The 18,471-nt window shown below is 47.9% G+C and overlaps 1 protein-coding gene across 1 annotated transcript in view; it reads right to left on the reverse strand.

Moving 5' to 3' along the window:
• NWD1 (NACHT and WD repeat domain containing 1) overlaps nt 1-18,471 on the reverse strand; it is a 190,835-nt gene that overhangs the window by 61,702 nt on the left and 110,662 nt on the right. The window contains exons 12-13 of the mRNA XM_075338285.1: nt 12,587-12,784; nt 8,270-8,392 (exon numbers count right to left, since the gene is read on the reverse strand). Of these exons, the coding sequence (XP_075194400.1) occupies nt 8,270-8,392; nt 12,587-12,784 (321 nt within the window). The remainder of the gene's footprint in view (nt 1-8,269; nt 8,393-12,586; nt 12,785-18,471) is intronic.

The raw sequence follows: 18,471 nt of genomic DNA on the forward strand, positions 1-18,471 counted from the left end.
AGAGAAGGGGTTCATTCGTAAGTCTGTCTCTCCCGCGGGAGCTGGGTTTTTCTTTGTTCGGAAGAAAGAGGGTGATTTGCGTCCCTGCATAGATTACAGGGGTCTCAACGCAATCACAATAAAGAACAAATACCCATTACCTTTAATTTCGGAGCTCTTTGACAGACTGAGAGGAGCTCAAGTTTTTACGAAGTTGGATCTGCGGGGTGCGTATAACTTGGTACGAATTCGAAAGGGTGACGAATGGAAGACCGCTTTTAACACCCGAGACGGTCACTATGAATACCTCGTCATGCCTTTTGGGTTATGTAATGCACCCGCAGTATTTCAGGACTTCGTAAATGATGTGTTCAGGGATTTACTGTTATCCTCAGTAGTGGTGTATCTGGACGACATCCTGATTTTTTCTCCTGATCTGGAGACTCATCGTCAGGATGTCGTTCGTGTCCTTTCCCGTTTAAGGGAGCACTCATTGTTTGCTAAACTCGAGAAATGTGTATTCGAGCAGTCCTCGTTGCCTTTTTTGGGTTACATTATCTCACAAGAGGGTCTGGCTATGGATCCTGCGAAGCTCTCTGCTGTCCTGCAATGGTCCGAACCTCATTCCTTGAAGGCGGTGCAACGCTTCTTAGGATTCATAAATTATTACAGGCAGTTCATACCCCATTTTTCTACTTTGGTGGCCCCTTTGGTGGCCTTGACTAAGAAAGGTGCTAATCCCAAAGCCTGGTCTACTGAGACATCTCAGGCTTTTGAGGCAGTAAAAAGACACTTTTCAACTGCTCCCGTTCTTCAAAGACCCGATGAGAGTAAGCCCTTCCTCTTAGAGGTTGATGCCTCTTCAGTGGGTGCTGGTGCGGTCTTGTATCAAAAGAACGGTGCAGGTAGAAAAAGGCCGTGTTTCTTCTTTGCTAAAACCTTTTCACCGGCAGAGAGAAACTATACCATTGGGGATAGGGAACTGCTCGCCTTGAGATTAGCCTTGGAGGAGTGGCGTCACTTGCTGGAAGGAGCGAAACATCCTTTCCAGGTCTATACAGACCATAAGAATCTGACGTACTTACAAACCGCTCAGCGTCTGAATCCTCGCCAAGCCCGCTGGTCCTTGTTTTTCTCCCGCTTTCACTTCTCCATCAACTATTTGTCTGGGAGTAAGAATAACAAGGCAGACGCCCTGTCTCGCTCTATGCTTTCTACCCAGGAAGAGATTGACGAACCTCGTCTTATCCTTCCCTCCAGGGTTTTTCATACGCTCTCCCCTGTGACGTTAGACCAAATCCCACCGGGCAAGACATTTGTTCCGCCTGCTCGACAGAATGATATACTGTCATGGGCCCACACCTCAAAGGTGGGTGGGCATTTTGGTATTAGGCGGACACGAGAGTTACTGGAGAGGTGGTATTGGTGGCCACACTTAGCCAGCCACGTCAAGAGATATGTCGGTTCCTGCTACTCGTGTGCTCGCAACCGTCCATTACGGCAGAGACCGGCTGGGCTCTTGCATCCTTTACCAGTGCCAGATAGACCATGGGAGGTGGTAGGCATGGACTTTGTGGGTGATCTTCCATGTTCACAGGGACATAGATTTGTGTGGGTCATTACGGACCATTTCTCCCGGATGGTTCATCTCGTACCGTTATCGAGAATCCCATCTTCCAGGGTACTAGCCAAACTATTCCTCAAGCATGTCTTTAGGCTTCACGGGATGCCAGATCGTATCATTTGTGATAGAGGCCCGCAATTTACTTCCCGTTTCTGGCGAGATCTTTGTAGCCTTCTGCAAATTGAGTTGAATCTCTCTTCGGCATACCATCCGGAGACTAATGGTTTGGTTGAACGTACCAATCAATCTATGATTATATACCTTCGACACTTTGTTGCTGAGAACCACGATAACTGGTCCTCCCTCCTACCCTGGGCAGAATTTGCCCTTAACAATTCGCTGGCTGAGGCCACTGGGCAGACACCGTTCGTACTCAATAATGGGCAACACCCTAGGGTACCGGTACCGTTTCCCGCTGCTGCACCTCCTCCTCTTGTGGCCGACTGGGCAACTAATGCCAGAGAGGTTTGGGATCGGACTCAAGAGTCGATCCAAGCAGCTAAGGACCGTATGAAGACGGTGTCCGATCGGTTTCGTCGCCCGGCTCCTGTCTTTTCTCCAGGGGACTTTGTGTGGCTCTCTGCAAAACACGTGAGACTTAGAGTGAGCTCTGTCAAATTTGCTCCTCGCTTCCTGGGTCCTTATGAGGTTCTTCGACAGGTAAATCCTGTAGTCTATCAATTGAAGTTACCTGTCCATCTTAGGATTCATGACAAATTCCATGTCTCACTGCTAAAGCCGGCTATTTTACCTCACGCTCGTGAAGTGCACTCTCCTGCCTCTGATTCCTCTCGCTCTAGCTATGAGGTACGAGCCATAGTTGGTTCTAAGATGGTTAGAGGGCGCAGGTTCTTCTTGATAGATTGGGAGGGCTATGGCCCGGAACATCGCTCTTGGGAGCCTGAGGAGGCTGTCCATGCTCCCGACTTAGTTGCCGATTATCTGCGTCGCCGGGAGGGGGGCCCTTGAGGGGGAGGTACTGTTACGGTTGCTGCGAGCACTGGAGACTATGTCCAGATTTCTTGCTACTGCACATGTGCGAGCGCTGGAGACTAAGTCCAGATTTCTTGCTACTGCACATGTGCGAGCGCTGGAGACTAAGTCCAGATTTCTTGCTACTGCACATGTGCGAGCGCCGGAGACTAAGTCCAATCTTGGAGCCATTGCACATGTGCGGGTGACATCATCGCTGACACGAGGTCACATGTCTCTGACACCTTCTATGCCGATTGGTCGCTGGTCATGTGCTTGTGACGTCTTGCTCGGTGATAGGCCAGCATGACGTCACTCCTGTCGTTCTGGAAGCGGATTGGCTCTGGTGTCCTCCATCTTGGATGAGGCACAGAGTCTATATAAGACCCTGACACACGCCGCATGGTGCTCAGTCCTCTTGGTTCATGCATATGAGTAGACGCTCTGTGCGCGTTCCTCTAGGCATTCCTCTGTCTATGCTAGGTGAGCGCTACCGGCAGGGTAGCGTTCTTATACCTTACAGCTTCGGCTGCTGTCCGTATCCTTACCTCTTAGGGGAGCGGACATAGGCAGGTGCCTGAGGCACATGGTCTGGCTGGGCCTTGTGATTGTACTCGTAGGTGGACGTTGCCGCTAGGGTAACGTTCCTTATACTGCGTCTGGCAGTTGTTCGTATCCTCGCACACTAGAGGAGCGAACACAGGTAGGAGCTTTGTGCGGCTTACGCTGCTGTTCGTCTCTTTTGCACCACTAGAAGAGCGGACCTAGGTAGGTGCCATTTCGCACACATTGCCTTTGTCTCTGTGATTATTAACAGAGATCATTCCACACACCCTCCAAGTAAGGGAGGAATTGCTTTACTTTCTTATTATATCCTTCTGTGAGTTAACAGAGGTATTGCACTCTGCCATAGTCTGCAGCAAAGTCTTTGCACGGTGGACCCTGACTGTCTGATACTCCTTTCGGTTATTATCAGACAGCCCCCCGTAACATTTGGCAAGATTTTTTTTTTTAAATTATGGTGGAAAATAAGTATTTAGTCACCTAAAAACATATAAGATTTCTGACTCTCACAGACCTGTAACTTCTTCTTTAAGAGGCTACTCTGTCCTCCACTCATTACTTGTAGTAATGGCACTTGTTTGAACTTGTTATCAGTATCAGTACCTGTTCACAACCTAAAACAGTCACACTCCAAACTCCACTATGGTGAAGACCAAAGAGCGGTTGAAGGACACCAGAAACAAAATTGTAGCCCTGCAACAGGCTGGGAAGACTGAATCTGCAACAGGCAAGCAGCTTGGCGTGATGAAATCAACTGTGGGAGCAATAATAGGAAAATGGAAGCCATACAAGACAACTGATAATCTCCTTCGATCTGTGGCTTCACGCAAGGTCTCACCCCGTGGGGTCAAAATGATCACAAGAACAGTGAGAAAAGATCCCAGAACCACACGGGGGGGACCTAGTGAATGACCAGCATAGAGCTGGGACCACCATAACAAAGGCTACCATCAGTAACACACTACGCCACTAGGGGCTCAGATCTTGCAGTGCCAGACATGTTCCCCTGCTTAAGCCAGTATATGTTCGGGCCCGTCTGAAGTTTGCTAGAGAGCATTTAGATTATCCAGAAGAGAATTGGGAGAATGTCATATGGTCTGATGAAACCAAAGTAGAACTGTTTGGTAGAAACACAGCTCGTTGTGTTTGGAGGAGACAGAATGTTGAGGTGCTTCCAAAGAACACCATACCTACTGTGAAGCATGGTGGTGGCAATATCATGCTTTGATGCTGTTTCTCTGCAAAGGGCCCAGGACGACTGATATGTGTACATGAAAGAATGAATGGGGCCATGTATCGTGAGATTTTGTGTGCAAACCTCCTTCCATTAGCAAGGGCATTGAAGATAAAATGTGGCTGGGTCTTACAGCATGATAATGATCCCAAACACCGGGGCAACGGAGTGGCTTTGTAAAAAGCATATGAAGGTCCTGGAGTGGCCTAACCAGTCTCGAGATCTCAACCCCATAGAAAACCTTTGGAGGGAGTTGAAAGTCCAGTTTGCCCAGCAACAGGCCCAAAACATCACTGCTCTAGAGGAGATCTGCATGGAGGAATGGGCCAACATACCACCAAGAGTGTGTGTGCGAACCTTGAAGACTTACAGAAAACGTTTCACCTGTCATTGCCAGCAAAGGATTTATAATAAAATATTGAGATGAACTTTTGTTATTGACCAAATACTTATTTTCCACCAAAATTTTAAAAAAAAAAATCTTGCCAAATCAGGCAAGGTGATTTTCTGGATTTCTTTTCTCATTTTGTCTCTCATAGTTGTGGTCTATCTATGATGTAAATTACACGCCTCTCTCATTTTTTTAAGTGGGAGAATATGCACAATTGGAGGCTGACTAAATACTTTTTTTCCCCATTGTATAGTAAAAAATCACTGACTCCTTTGAAGCTCGGCCACAGGCTGGCTTTTATGAAGCACCGTAACTGCAGGCGCAGAGGCAGGCAGACCCTTGGCTATCTCAGCATCTTACTGTTCCAGAAAAATGGTTAAGATTTTTAGAAATTTTATGCCCACTTGCTTTATTTTTACTCGCGAAAACTGATCTGCGGTGTATGTTTTAAATCTGTAGCATAATAATTTTTCTTGCAGAGATGCTGTGTTTTCTGTGCAGATTTTCTCCACAGACTTGCATTAGATACGGAGAATTCACAGGTAAAAAACATTTATGCATTTTTAGTGCCTTACTGTGGCGGAAAGACATCAAAAACACATGTAATCCACACATAAGTATATCAATAAAGTTTTGTGAAACGCAAACACCAACAAGTAACAAATACGAAATGACTTTTTTTAAAGCATGACACACCAAAAAGAGACAAAAAAAAACCCTCAGTGTCAAAAATGCAATAAAAACACATGTAAAAAAATTACTTCCAAAACGCATTGCAAAAATGCAAGTAACCGAATATAAATAATACCGTATTTTTTGGACCATAAGACGCACCAGACCATAAGAGGTACCCTGGTTTTAGAGCAGGAAAATAGAAAAATAAAATTTTAAGCAAAAAATGGAGTCATGACACACTGTTATGGGGCGAGGATCTGCTGCTGACTCTGTTATGGGGGTAATGTCCCCCAAATTCTCTACTAAGATACCCCATCCTGGTAATGATCCTCTTGCCTTGTATATACAGTATATACCCCATCCTGCTCATATACCCCCATCCTTGCTCATAATATGCCCCCATCCTGCTCATAATATACCCCCATCCTGCTCATAATATACCCCCATCCTGCTCATAATATACCCCCATCCTGATCATAATATACCCCCATCCTACTCATAATATACCCCCATCCTGCTCATAATATACCCACATCCTGCTATACACCCCATCCTGCTATACACCCCCATGCTGGTATACGGCCTGCATCCTGTGGCACATAAAAAAAATAAACGTTCATACTCCCCTTACTTCACCTCACTCACTGCAGCATCGCTCCTCCTCCCATCTGTGTCAGCGGCAGCGCCGCTGAGTGGAGCCATCCCCGTTCCCCTGCAGTACCACAATCTCCTCCTGGCTGCCGGCGGCCGCTGAGTGGAGCCATCCCTGTTCCCCTGCAGCACCGCAATGTCCTCCTGGCTGCCGGCAGCTGCTGAGTGGAGCCGTCCCCGTTCCCCTGCAGCACCGCAATGTCCTCCTGGCTGCCGGCGGCTGCATGTGGACACGTGCGCACAGCGATGACGTCATCGCTGTGCGCACCGCTAGTCTCCACTCAGCGGCCACCGCACAGACAGGAGGAGATCGCGGTGCTGCAGGGAAACGGGGACGGCTCCACTCAGCGACCACCAGCAGCCAGGAGGAGATCGCAGTACTGCAGGGGAATGGTGATAGGTGAGTGTACTGATTCACTGCACCCCGCGCTGATGATGATGCACGGGGGGCAGTGAATACAGCCGCACATGATCACTCCAGGCTGTAGTTGCCAGGGGTGATCATGTGGGCCGGCTGTTTATCCCTCGCCCATCATCCCGCCCACCTGTCAGCGCTGAGAGATGATGGGCGGGAGGATGGGCGTGCATATTAAATGAGCGGGTCCACGTCGTCACGGCAGGCGCTGCTGCAGCCTGCTCATGCCCCCGATGACCCGCTCCACCGCAGCACCCTCATTCCACGCAGCCCTACATTCAGACCATAAGACGCACCCCTCACTTTCCCCCAACATTTGGGGGAAAAAAAGTGCGTCTTATGGTCCGAAAAATACGGTAGATGCAAAAATGGTGCAGAAATTCTGCAACCTCAAAAACTCACCAAAAGCTCATCGTGGGAGCGTAACTTTAGGCCAGGGTTACACAAGCGTAGATTCTCTCATGTGAGACAGTTGGATTTGTTATTGTAATGATACTCCGATGATACTCAGATCTGAGTTTCATCAGTGTCCACTTACTCTCATGAGAAAATAAAAGTTCCATGGCACGCAAATGCATCTCAAGGCTCTGGCCAACTGGTCCAGGAAGCCATTATCTATCCCCCATTTCCTTGAGATGGCTGGATTGTCATTGTAAATAAGCACTTGTACCTTGCCCCTCACCCCATCTCATTGTAGATTGTAAGCTCTCACGAGCAGGGTTGCCTTTTTTCCCTTTAAATATTGTATCTTCTATAATTGTTACTTGTTTGTATATGTATATGATATCTATATGTATATGTATATGAGCCTCCTGAATTGTAAAGCGCTGCAGAATATGTTGGCGCTATAGAAATACAGATTATTATTATTATTATTATTATTAAGTACACTGTCAAGAGAAGATGTAGAACAAAATATCTCCATCCTTTCCATTCCGGGGAAATCAGTTGTCATCTGCGTGCAGTCCGATGATTTCCTTGCACCTATAGGCTTGAATGGATGCGCGCCATTTGATTTGCGTTAACACTCGCAGTATGCTGCACTTTATCTCATGTTGAACTGGGCCATAGCATATTGTTGGAGCGAATGTGATCCAATAAAACATTGAATAGCAGTCTTTTGAGTTATACGATGGTGTGAGCGAGCCCTTACAATGTAAATCTAAGAAACATCATTCTGACACTCAATAGACTTCCGGGTCACACAGAGCACAGTGTGACTCAGGGAATCTGAAGAGTGGTGATGTCACTGAGAAGAGTAGCAGAAAGACGCTGGATCCCAGAGATTGCAGCAGTAAGTGAGTATAGTAATACAGTAATACTACACACCATACACATAGACACAGATGTAATGACAAAAAAAAATAACTTCATGGAAGTGCATCTTTAAAAATAAAAATGATTTACTACAAGCACACTGGTGGTCTTGACATTCTTGCAATGATTATATCATGTCCATCAGTCATCTGACCACTGCAGCCCATCACATCCGAGTGGAGTCCGATGTTTTACACGAACCCATAGATTTAAATGGATGTGCACCAGCCAATATATACAACCAATCACAGCATGCTGTGTTTTTTTTATAATGCCGAATAGACATGAGAAAAATAGTGCTGGTCAGCACTTCCTCATAGTAGAACATTGGAGAGAGAGCTATCTTACACAACATCAAATAACATTTGGCAGTGTTATACACTCGTATGAGCGGGTCTAATGGCAAAAATCCTAGGACAGGCTCCCTTTAAATATTTATGCAGCTACCTGAGTGGCCAGTAAGTGTGTGGATGACCTCAATGTCCTTGATATTCCAAACTATCATGGTTCCGTCATCAGATCCAACTAGAAGAAAATCTTTGTCAGGATATACTTCTATTACAGTGATACCTAAAAAAAAAAAAAGTAAATGGTCTGTCACACCCAGTGTTCCCTCTAGAAAGGAAATAGTTAAAACAACATATTAATTAAAATCAATAAACCCAATAAAAAGTCTACTGATCTTTATACGGGTGTAACATGAGACGATCTATCGTGTGATGCATCGTCGGGGTCACGGTTTTAGTGACACACATCCGGCATCGTTTGCGACGTCGTTTCGTGTGACACCTCCGAGCGGCGCTGAATCGGTCACAAATCGTGAGTCGTGTACACGTCGCTTATTTTTAAAAAATCGTTTATTTTTCATGGCGCCGGTTGTTCATTGTACCCGGGGCAGTACACATTGCTCCGTGTGACACCCCGGGAACGATGAACACAGCTTACCTGCGTCCCCCGCCGGCTATGCGGAAGGAAGGAGGTGGGTGGGATGTTTACGTCCCGCTCATCTCCTCCCCTCCGCTTCTATTGGCCGGTGGCTGTGTGACATCGCTGTGACGCCGAACGTCCCTCCCCCTTCAGGAAGAGGATGTTCGCCGCCCACAGCGAGGTCGCTCAGCAGGTAAGTACGTGTGACGGCGGTTAAACAACTTTGTGCGACACGGGCAGCGATTTGCCCGTGATGCACAAACGACGGGGGCAGATACGATCGCTCATGCGATCGCACGATAGATCGTACCATGTAACGCCCGCATTAGAGTTTGAACTTTTTGGACCTGATTCATTGTTGTATTTACTCCTCTTTTGTGTCTAATTTTTCCTGTCTTTATTCTGTTTTTTGTTTTTCCCCAAACTCTTTTTTAAAGTTGTGTTTATTTTAAAGTCTATTTTCTACTTGTTCATCTGTTTCTTTTTTTCTCTCTGCTCGCGATTGTAAGTTTGGTTTTTGTAACTGTGATATTTTCTTACAGTTACTTGCTTGTGCCTTTTTTCTCCTTCGGAGAAATTTTTGTGTTTATGTTAGTTACCTACAATATGTTAACAGATCATGCAGCTTTTGGCTCTAAAAAGGAGCAAAAAAGGAAAAGCCAGCAATGACAATACAGGAAAGTGAGGAAAAAATGATAAATCAAGTCATTTATCTCTATAATTTCTAGAGCACACAGCTTAGAAGCAACATTGGGAGTACCACTGAGCAAAATCACAAAAAGAAAAACCTATCCAAAGTAAAAAACAACTTTTAAATAGGACGTTTCCCCAGATTAGGCAACAGAAGAACAGTAAATATGCTATTCAAGAACTCGCTCCCTGGAAATTTAGAGAAATCTGGCATTTGTGGGCATTTTCTTGCCAAAGTAGCTTCAAAATACTATTGGTGCAACTCTTTTTGACCACTATTATACCCTTTCCATTGGATCAAGCTAATCACGTTGACTTTTTCATTTAACAACCTGACTCAACTAAAGCTGGTGTCACACTAAGCGACAGCGACGTCGCTGTTACGTCACCATTTTCGGTGACGTAACAGCGACCTTGTAAGTCGCTGTTATGATCGCTGCTTAGCTGTCAAACACAGCAGAAGCAGCGATCATAACGTCGCTACATGTGCAGAGAGCAGGGAGCCGCGCTTAGCGCTGGCTCCTTGCTCTCCTAGGTACAGTACACATCGGGTTAATTAACCCGATGTGTGCTGCACCTACATGTCACAGTGCAGAGAGCAAGGAGCCGCGCGCACTGCTTAGCGCTGGCTCCTTGCTCTCCTTGCTACAGTATACATCGGGTTAATTACCCGATGCATACTGCAGCCACATGTCACAGTGCAGGAGCCGGCACTGGCAGCAAGAGCGGCGGAGGCTGGTAACCAGCGTAAACATCGGGTAACCAGGGAAAGGTCTTCCCTTGGTTACCCGATGTTTACGCTGGTTACAGCTTACCGCAGCTGCCAGTGCCGGCTCCTGATCGCTTCATTTCGTCGCTCTCTCGCTGTCACACACAGCGATGTGTGTGTCACAGCGGGAGAGTGACGACCAAAAAATGAAGCTGGACATTCAGCAACGACCGGCGACCTCACAGCAGGGGCCAGGTCGTTGCTGGATGTCACACACAGCGACAGCGACGGGACGTCGCTGCAACGTCACAGAAAATGGTGACGTAGCAGCGACGTCGTTGTCGTCGTCGTTATGTGTGACACCAGCTTTAGCATTAAGAAAGATAAGGTGGCCTACTGTCCACATGTGTTGAAGATGAACTATCAATATCTAATTTCTTTGAAACTGCTGTAAATGCCTCAGTTTTCTTAAACATAGCATTGTTTTTATTTTGCTCCTGTAACTCATAATTTCTGAAATATGGCTCCTCTTCATTGAATGTAGTCTTTTTAGCCAAGTAAGTGTGGTTAACTCTTCTCTGTGGGAGTGTTCTTAAGCTTGGCCGAGAAGACTACAGTCATGGCCAAAAGTTTTGAGAATGACACCAAAATTATATTTGCACATGATCTGTTGCCCTCTGGTTTTTAATTGTGTTTGTCTGATGTTTACATCACATACAGAAATATAATTGCAATCATATTATGAGTACCAAAAGGTTATATTGACAGTTAGAATGAGTTAATGCAGCAAGTCAATATTTGCAGTGTTGACCCTTCTTCTTCAGGATCTCTGCAATTCTCCCTGGCATGCTCTCAATCAACTTCTGGACCAAATTCTGACTGATAGCTGTCCATTCTTGCATAAGCAATGCTTGCATTTTGCCAGAATTTGTTGGTTTTTGTTTGTCCACCCGTCTCTTGATGATTGCCCACAAGTTCTCAATGGGATTAAGATCTGGGGAGTTTCCAGGCCATGGACCCAAAATCTCTATGTTTTGTTCCATGAGCCATTTAGTGATCACCTTTGCTTTATGGCAAGGTGCTCCATCATGCTGGAAAAGGCATTGTTGGGCGCCAAACTGCTCTTGGAAAGTTGGGAGAAGTTGCTCTTGGAGGACATTCTGGTACCATTCTTTATTCATGGCTGTGTTTTAGGCAAGACTGTGAGTGAGCCGATTCCCTTGGCTGAGAAGCAACCCCACACATGAATCGTTTCAGGATGCTTAACAGTTAGCATGAGACAAGACTGGTGGTAGCGCTCCCCTCTTCTTCTCCTAATAAGCTGTTTTCCAGATGTCCCAAACAATCAAAAAGGGATTCATCTGAGAAAATGACTTTACCCCAGTCCTCAGCACTCCACTCCCTGTACCTTTTGCAGAATATCAGTCGGTCCCTGATGTTTTTTCTGGAGAGAAGTGGCTTCTTTGCTGCCCTCCTTGAAACCAGGCCTTGCTCAAGCAGTCTCCGCCTCACAGTGCATGCAGAAGCACTCACACCAGCCTGCTGCCATTGCTGAGCTAGCTCGGCACTGCTGGTAGTCCGATCCCGCAGCTGAAGCAGTTTTAAGATACGGTCCTGGCGTTTGCTGGTCCTTCTTGGGCGCCCTGGAGCCTTTTTGGCAACAATGGAAGCTCTCTCCTTGAAGTTCTTGATGATGCGATAGATTGTTGACTGAGGTGCAATCTTTGTAGCTGCGATACTCTTTCCTGTTAGGCCATTTTTGTGCAGAGCAATGATGGCTGCACGTGTTTCTTTAAAGATAACCATGGTTAACTGAAGAGAAACAATGATACCAAGCACCAGCCTCCTTTTAAAGTGTCCAGTGGTGTCATTCTTACTTAATCATGACTGATTGATCGCCAGCCCTGTCCTCATCAACACCCACACCTGTGTTAATGGAACAATCACTAAAACAATGTTAGCTGCTCCTTTTAAGGCAGGAATGCAATGGTGTTGAAATGTGTTTTGGGGGTTAAAGTTCATTTTCTTAGCCAATATTGACTTTGCAAGTAATTGCTGTTAAGCTGATCACTCTTTATGACATTCTGGAGTATATGCAAATTGCCATTAGAAAAACTTAAGCAGTAGACTTTGTAAAAATTAATATTTGTAGCATTCTCAAAACTTTTGGCCATGACTGTAGATTTATATACAAGAAAGAGTAGAAAATATATCTCAAGAACGGAGAGGTGCATGAGCAAAAGATAACAATGCCAGATTCAGAAAAAGATTGATAATTAATTTTGTTTTAAAACAAAATTACATATGTATGGTAAGTAACATGTCTTTGTTAATCATCAATACACAATATTTACGAAACAAACCCTTTATCAAAATGTTTTTTTTAGATAGTACAAATTTATTTTTAAAAGTTTTTTCATAGAGTTTTCTGGACATACCTTTTTTAAATCCTGTAAGGGTAGTTTGCAGGGGACCACCAGGCGGCTGGAAAAACCCACTTATAGGAATAAAAGTAGGATGTGAATACTGCTCAAACCAGTCAAAGCATTGCTGGCACAGACTGCCAATCAACGTTGGATAAGATGATTTAAAGAAATACAGTCTTGCCAATAATTCCACATAAATAATGCAAGGATCTGTTATGATAAGACAAAAACATTTCTTTTGTTAGACCATAAAATGCATTGTATGAGGTCAACTTCTCATTATACCCAGTGCTTTAACACTGGTCAACACAAAAAAAGATCATCAGCAAAGGTAATAAGTCTGTTTTATTAAGTTTGATGTGCTGATTCCAAAAATATGCTTAGTTTTGCTCTATCACATAACGTTTCTGAGATAGAAGTATTTTTGTTATTACGTTATTTCTGCAATTTCAATGTATGCTGGGCCCCTCATGTGATATGCTTAAGTTGTTCAAATGGTCTTCGTGACTGGTTGAATATGAAGAAAGTGGCCATGCAATTTGCTGTTCCCATGATTTGGAGAGAACCCAAAATCATAGTGATGACTGCTACTTTTGTTTTGTCAAACTGATGGTATTTTCTACAAAGAACAAACATAAGATTAATTACCCTGAACTTGAATCTGCGATTAGGCCAGTTCAACATGATGGTACCTTGCCAGTTCCTGTACCACTGTTGTCTGGATTGGATGAAAATGAAGTAGAATATGAAGACTATAGAGCTGAAGCTACTGCCAAAGACATGGAGACCTCAAGTCAAGATGAGTATGTACCTGATGGAGCAACCAAGCAGCCAAAATGCTTTACTCAACATGAATTAAATGATCTAATCAGAGACCTTTCATTGTCAAAAGATAAAGCTGAATTTCTTGCATCTAGTTTGAAACAGAAAAATCTTCTTCATGATGATGTCAAAGTGTGTTATTACTGAAACAGAAGTCACACTTTAACACAAATTTTGTGTTAAACAATGTGAATAGCCTCTTTGAAGAACTAAATAAAGAGTATTTTGATGCAGATTGTTTATTGATTCATCTCAGAGAATTGTGAAAGCAGTGTTGCTTGTTGCTTCACAATGGAAATATGAAACCATCAATCCCTATTGCTCACTCATATCATCTAAAGGAAAGTTATGAAAATCTGTCAGTTGTTTTGGATGCTATACAATATAAGCATCATCAATGGAATATCTGTGGAGATTTGAAAGTGATTGGTCTGCTAATGGGAATGCAAGGAAGTTTCACAAAATATTGTTGCTTCTTGTGTTTATGGGACAGTAGAAATACAGTAGAGCATTATGCTTGTCGTGATTGGGAACAGAGAAATCTCTATGCTCCAGGTAGAGACAATGTTCAGCATAATCCTTTAGTTGCTCCAACAAACATTTTCTTCCTCCACTACATATAAAGTTGGGATTGATTAAACACTGTGAAAGCAATGGCAAAGACAAATTCACAAGGGTTCCAGTACATTTCACAGAAAGTCTCCAGCATTTCACCACAAAAACTGAAGGAAGGGGTATTTGTTGGTCCTCAGATCAGAGAGTTATGAGAGATGATGTGTTTGAAGGAACTCTAAATGATAAGGAATTGAGATCTTGGAAAAGCTTCAAGTGGATCTGTGAAAACGTCTTAGGAAAAAAATAAATCTCCAGAATATGTTGAAGGTGTAGAGGAACTGCTAAATGCATACCAGTGTCTTGGATGTCGGATGTCTCTGACAATGCACTTTTTGCATTCACATTTAGATTTCTTCCTCAAAATCTTGGGGATGTAAGCGATGAACAAGGCGAGCGGTTTCACTAGGACATTAAAGTAATGGAACACCGCTACCAGGGTTTTTGGAATGACTCAATGATGGCATATTACTGTTGGACGTTATATAGGCACAACCCTGAAAAATCCTATCAACGACAGTCTAATGTCAAGCACTTTTCATTTCTGCTCATGTCGCGGGTGGAGGAGGGGACACTGCGCTCTCCCACTGCTCGGGTCCGGCCACTGGTGCTGCTGCTCGGTGGTGGCTCGAGCGGTGGGCCGGATCCCGGGGACTAGAGCGGCGCTCCTCGCCCGTGAGTGAAAAGGGGGTTTGGATTGATTGTGGGGATTTATTGTCCGTGACGCCACCCACGGCTGTGGTGATAATGGTGACGCCACCGCTGCTCTGGATGGGGATCCCGGGAGCGGTGACAGGGAGCAGCTTTGTTGTTAGTTCTCCCCTCTGTGGGTTGGGGGTTGGTTGTCCCGGGGCCCGGTGATGGGGTAGGGATGGATGGCAGGCGGGTTACGGGGCCTGGCGAGGTGCAGGGTCGCAGGGGCAGCGCTGTGCCGCACGACACGATGGTACTCACTCAGCCCAATGATGAAGACACAGTTCTCGGTAAAACACTCGGCTGGATGGACGGGTCCCACAGACGGCTGCGGTGTTGTTTCTCCCGGCAGGTTGATGGTGACTGCCTTTCCCTGCACCTAAGTACGGTTGATGGTTCCGATGGGTTCCCACCGGTAACCCGCTCCCCAGCTTGGACATGGGCTAGAGGAGCCCCTCTTTGCCCGCAGGTGCTGGCCCTGAGAAATGGTTGCCTTGGCGGTGGCGGTGTCTCCCTCTGTTGGTTGGACTGTTGCCTTCTGTTGGGACTTGACTGTTTGGAAACCCAGGAGGTTCCCTTCACTAACGCATTCGGCAAATTCACGGTGACTCCTAGCCTTGCCGGGGTCCGAAAAGCCCCTGCCAGATGGTGCTGGCTTCTCTTTGTGTACCGGTCCGGTACCGCCGGGCCACCGCCCGTCCACGGTTCTTACGGTAACTCGGATAGGCCACTCCTGCAGACGGTCACCACCGTCTGCCAACCTTGCTGTTCCGCCCGGGCCACACACCCAAACGCTGTCAGTCAGTTGCTCCACTACCACACTTTCCTCCTTCAACTTTCACTGTCCAAACTCGACTCTAGCTCTGCCTGAGCTCAACTCTACTGCTTTTTCCGCCTCCAGGACTGTGAACTCCTCGGTGGGCGGGACCAATCGCCTGGCCCACCCCCCGGTGTGATCATCAGCCCCTGGAGGAAGGCAACAAGGGTTTTGTGTCTGACTTCGGTGTGCCTGCTGGGAGTGTGGGGTGAGTGGGTGTTGTGCTCTGTGGCCCCTGGCTTGTCCAGGGCGCCACATTCCCCCTTAGTTAAATGCAGACCGTCCGTGGGCTGCCCGTCCATCACCGGTTTTATTTTCACCAACTGAAAAAGAGAGAAAAACGGTAACACACATACAATTATAATAACTTCTTCCCACATCGGGAGGTACTCTTACTTAAAACGTTACTGTTGCAAATGGTTACGGCTTCCGCTCTCTCCCACCCAAGCAACCTGGCCCTGATGCTGCCCCTAAGCAAACAGGCAGCACCCCTTGACCCCAGTCCAGCACAAATTGCCCGAGCGGGTTCTGTCCTTTTCAGGGGACCCACGTCCATGGGGAACCCCTGAAACCCCCAGAGGATTGCCACCGGTTCCGGTGGTGGCTGGGCCCCAGTCTACTCCACTGCGGGCCCTTCCTCCAATCTGCCTCTCCGGAGGCGGGTAACAGTAGAAGCCACAAAAACATTATTTACATGCCACTAGTTTGTGGTTGCCCTGCAAGTTCTCGGGCCTGTTCATAAAGAGTTCTTTATGCAACTTTTTGAACGGTCCCCACGGGGACAATCACTCTGATTCCTCTGATGAGGCGGCCCCATCCTCCGCCACCAGCATATCAAACATGCAGTGACATGCCTGCTGGGACAGGGGTGCCCGGTATCCGTTCCCACCATTACGCGCATTGTAATAGACTACCGGCTCCCCCACGTAACGGAGACGCTCACTTGCCTCTTCACTTCCAGGGGTGGGCTCAGCACCGGAGCTGGAGTCACTGGAGTCACTATCGCTTGTCTCTGCGTCAGGCGGGTTGCCGCCAGCTGCCGCAGCCTCCTGGCTTCCAGTATCCAGCACATCAGATCCCTCCACGGTAGCGTGGGGCAGTAGGTCAGGTTGGGTAACACTGAGGCGCCCCAACGATAATGGTAGGGACGATATGAGGGCCGTGATAGGACCGGGCCCCCCAGCCGCAGTGGCCAGTCCTGGTAGGACATGGGGACGTGGGTTACCCGTTGGCTCCGTCACATCTGCGCCCATCCCATACATTGGGGCAGCTGCAACCAGCATTTCCACCTCATGGGCCCACTGCTCCATCATGAGATATATCTGACTTTGCTGGCGTTGGTAGAACTCCATCACTCGGGCCTTCATCCATGCCACGGTCCCGGGCTCGGGGTCTGGCGCAATCACTGCCGGGACTTCTGGCACATCCTCATCAAGGGGTCGCGGTCCCAGCGGCTCCCATGGGAGCGGTTCAGGGGGGTCCTGAGCGTCTGTAGCCGGTTGGTCCGCCGGGGCGGTTGGCAGGGTATCGCTACCGGTTGGACAGGTAGCGGGCCTAGTGGCGAGGCGGCAGCAGCTAACACGGGTATCGGGGAGGGAGGCAGGGTGAGCGGGCGCAGACCGGGCTCCTCAGCCGCAGTGGCCGATCCCTCAGGAATACAGGGGCGTGGGTCCCTTACCCGCTCCTCCGAATCCTCTTCCACCTCGCGTCTCCGCATAGCGGCCACCACGTCCGCCATGTCGGTCTCCCACTCCTCCAGGAGTAGTTGCATGTGGGCCTGCAGACGGTTACTCAGCGGGACGGTCCGGTCCCTCAGCCACGTCGCCGTGTCGGGCGCGGGGGCTTCCTCGTTGGGAGTTGGGTTATGCATCTTGGTAATGAGGTCTTCCAGGAACCCAATATCGCCGCAGAGTCCTGGCGTCCCTGCTTTTATAGCCGCGCTCACATGCGACCAGCCGCCATTTCTTCCCCCTTAGTTTCTTTCCGGCTCCTCCTCTATTGGGGCGGGGTTTTGGCCTTCGCGCCTCTACTACTCGAGGAGACGCTCGAGCGGGAACTCTTCGCACCCAAGATGGCGGCTTCGGCAAATTTTCAGCCGGACACCTCCGGCTATAACAAGGCGCACCTCCGCTCAATGGCAGAGTGGTAAGATCCTGTTCATGACGCCAAGTTGTCGCGGGCGGAGGAGGGGACGCTGCGCTCTCCCACTGCTCGGGTCCGGCTGCTGGTGCTGCTGCTCGGTGGTGGCTCGAGCGGTGGGCCGGATCCCGGGGACTCGAGCGGCGCTCCTCGCCCGTGAGTGAAAAGGGGGTTTGGATTGATTGTGGGGATTTATTGTCCGTGACGCCACCCACGGCTGTGGTGATAATGGTGACACCACCGCTGTTCTGGACGGGGATCCCGGGAGCGGTGACAGGGAGCAGCTTTGTTGTTAGTTCTCCCCTCCGTGGGTAGGGGGTTGGTTGTCCCGGGGCCCAGTGATGGGGTAGGGATGGATGTCAGGCGGGTTACGGGGCCTGGCGAGGTGCAGGGTCGCAGGGGCAGCGCTGTGCCGCACGGCACGGTGGTACTCACTCAGCCCAGTGATGAAGACACAGTTCTCGGTAAAACACTCGGCTGGATGAACGGGTCCCACAGACGGCTGCGGTGTTGTTTCTCCCGGCAGGTTGATGGTGACTGCCTTTCCCTGCACCTAAGTACGGTTGATGGTTCCGATGGGTTCCCACCGGTAACCCGCTCCCCAGCTTGGATATGGGCTGGAGGAGCCCCTCTTTGCCCGCAGGCGCTGGCCCTGAGAAACGGTTGCCTTGGCGGTGGCGGTGTCTCCCTCTGTTGCTTGGACTGTTGCCTTCTGTCGGAACTTGACTGTTTGGAAACCCAGGAGGTCCCCTTCACTAACGGATTCGGCAAGTTCACGGCGACTCCTAGCCTTGCCGGGGTCCGAAAAGCCCCT

The sequence above is a fragment of the Anomaloglossus baeobatrachus genome, chromosome 1, assembly GCF_048569485.1.
Source record: "Anomaloglossus baeobatrachus isolate aAnoBae1 chromosome 1, aAnoBae1.hap1, whole genome shotgun sequence".
NCBI lineage: Eukaryota > Metazoa > Chordata > Amphibia > Anura > Aromobatidae > Anomaloglossus > Anomaloglossus baeobatrachus.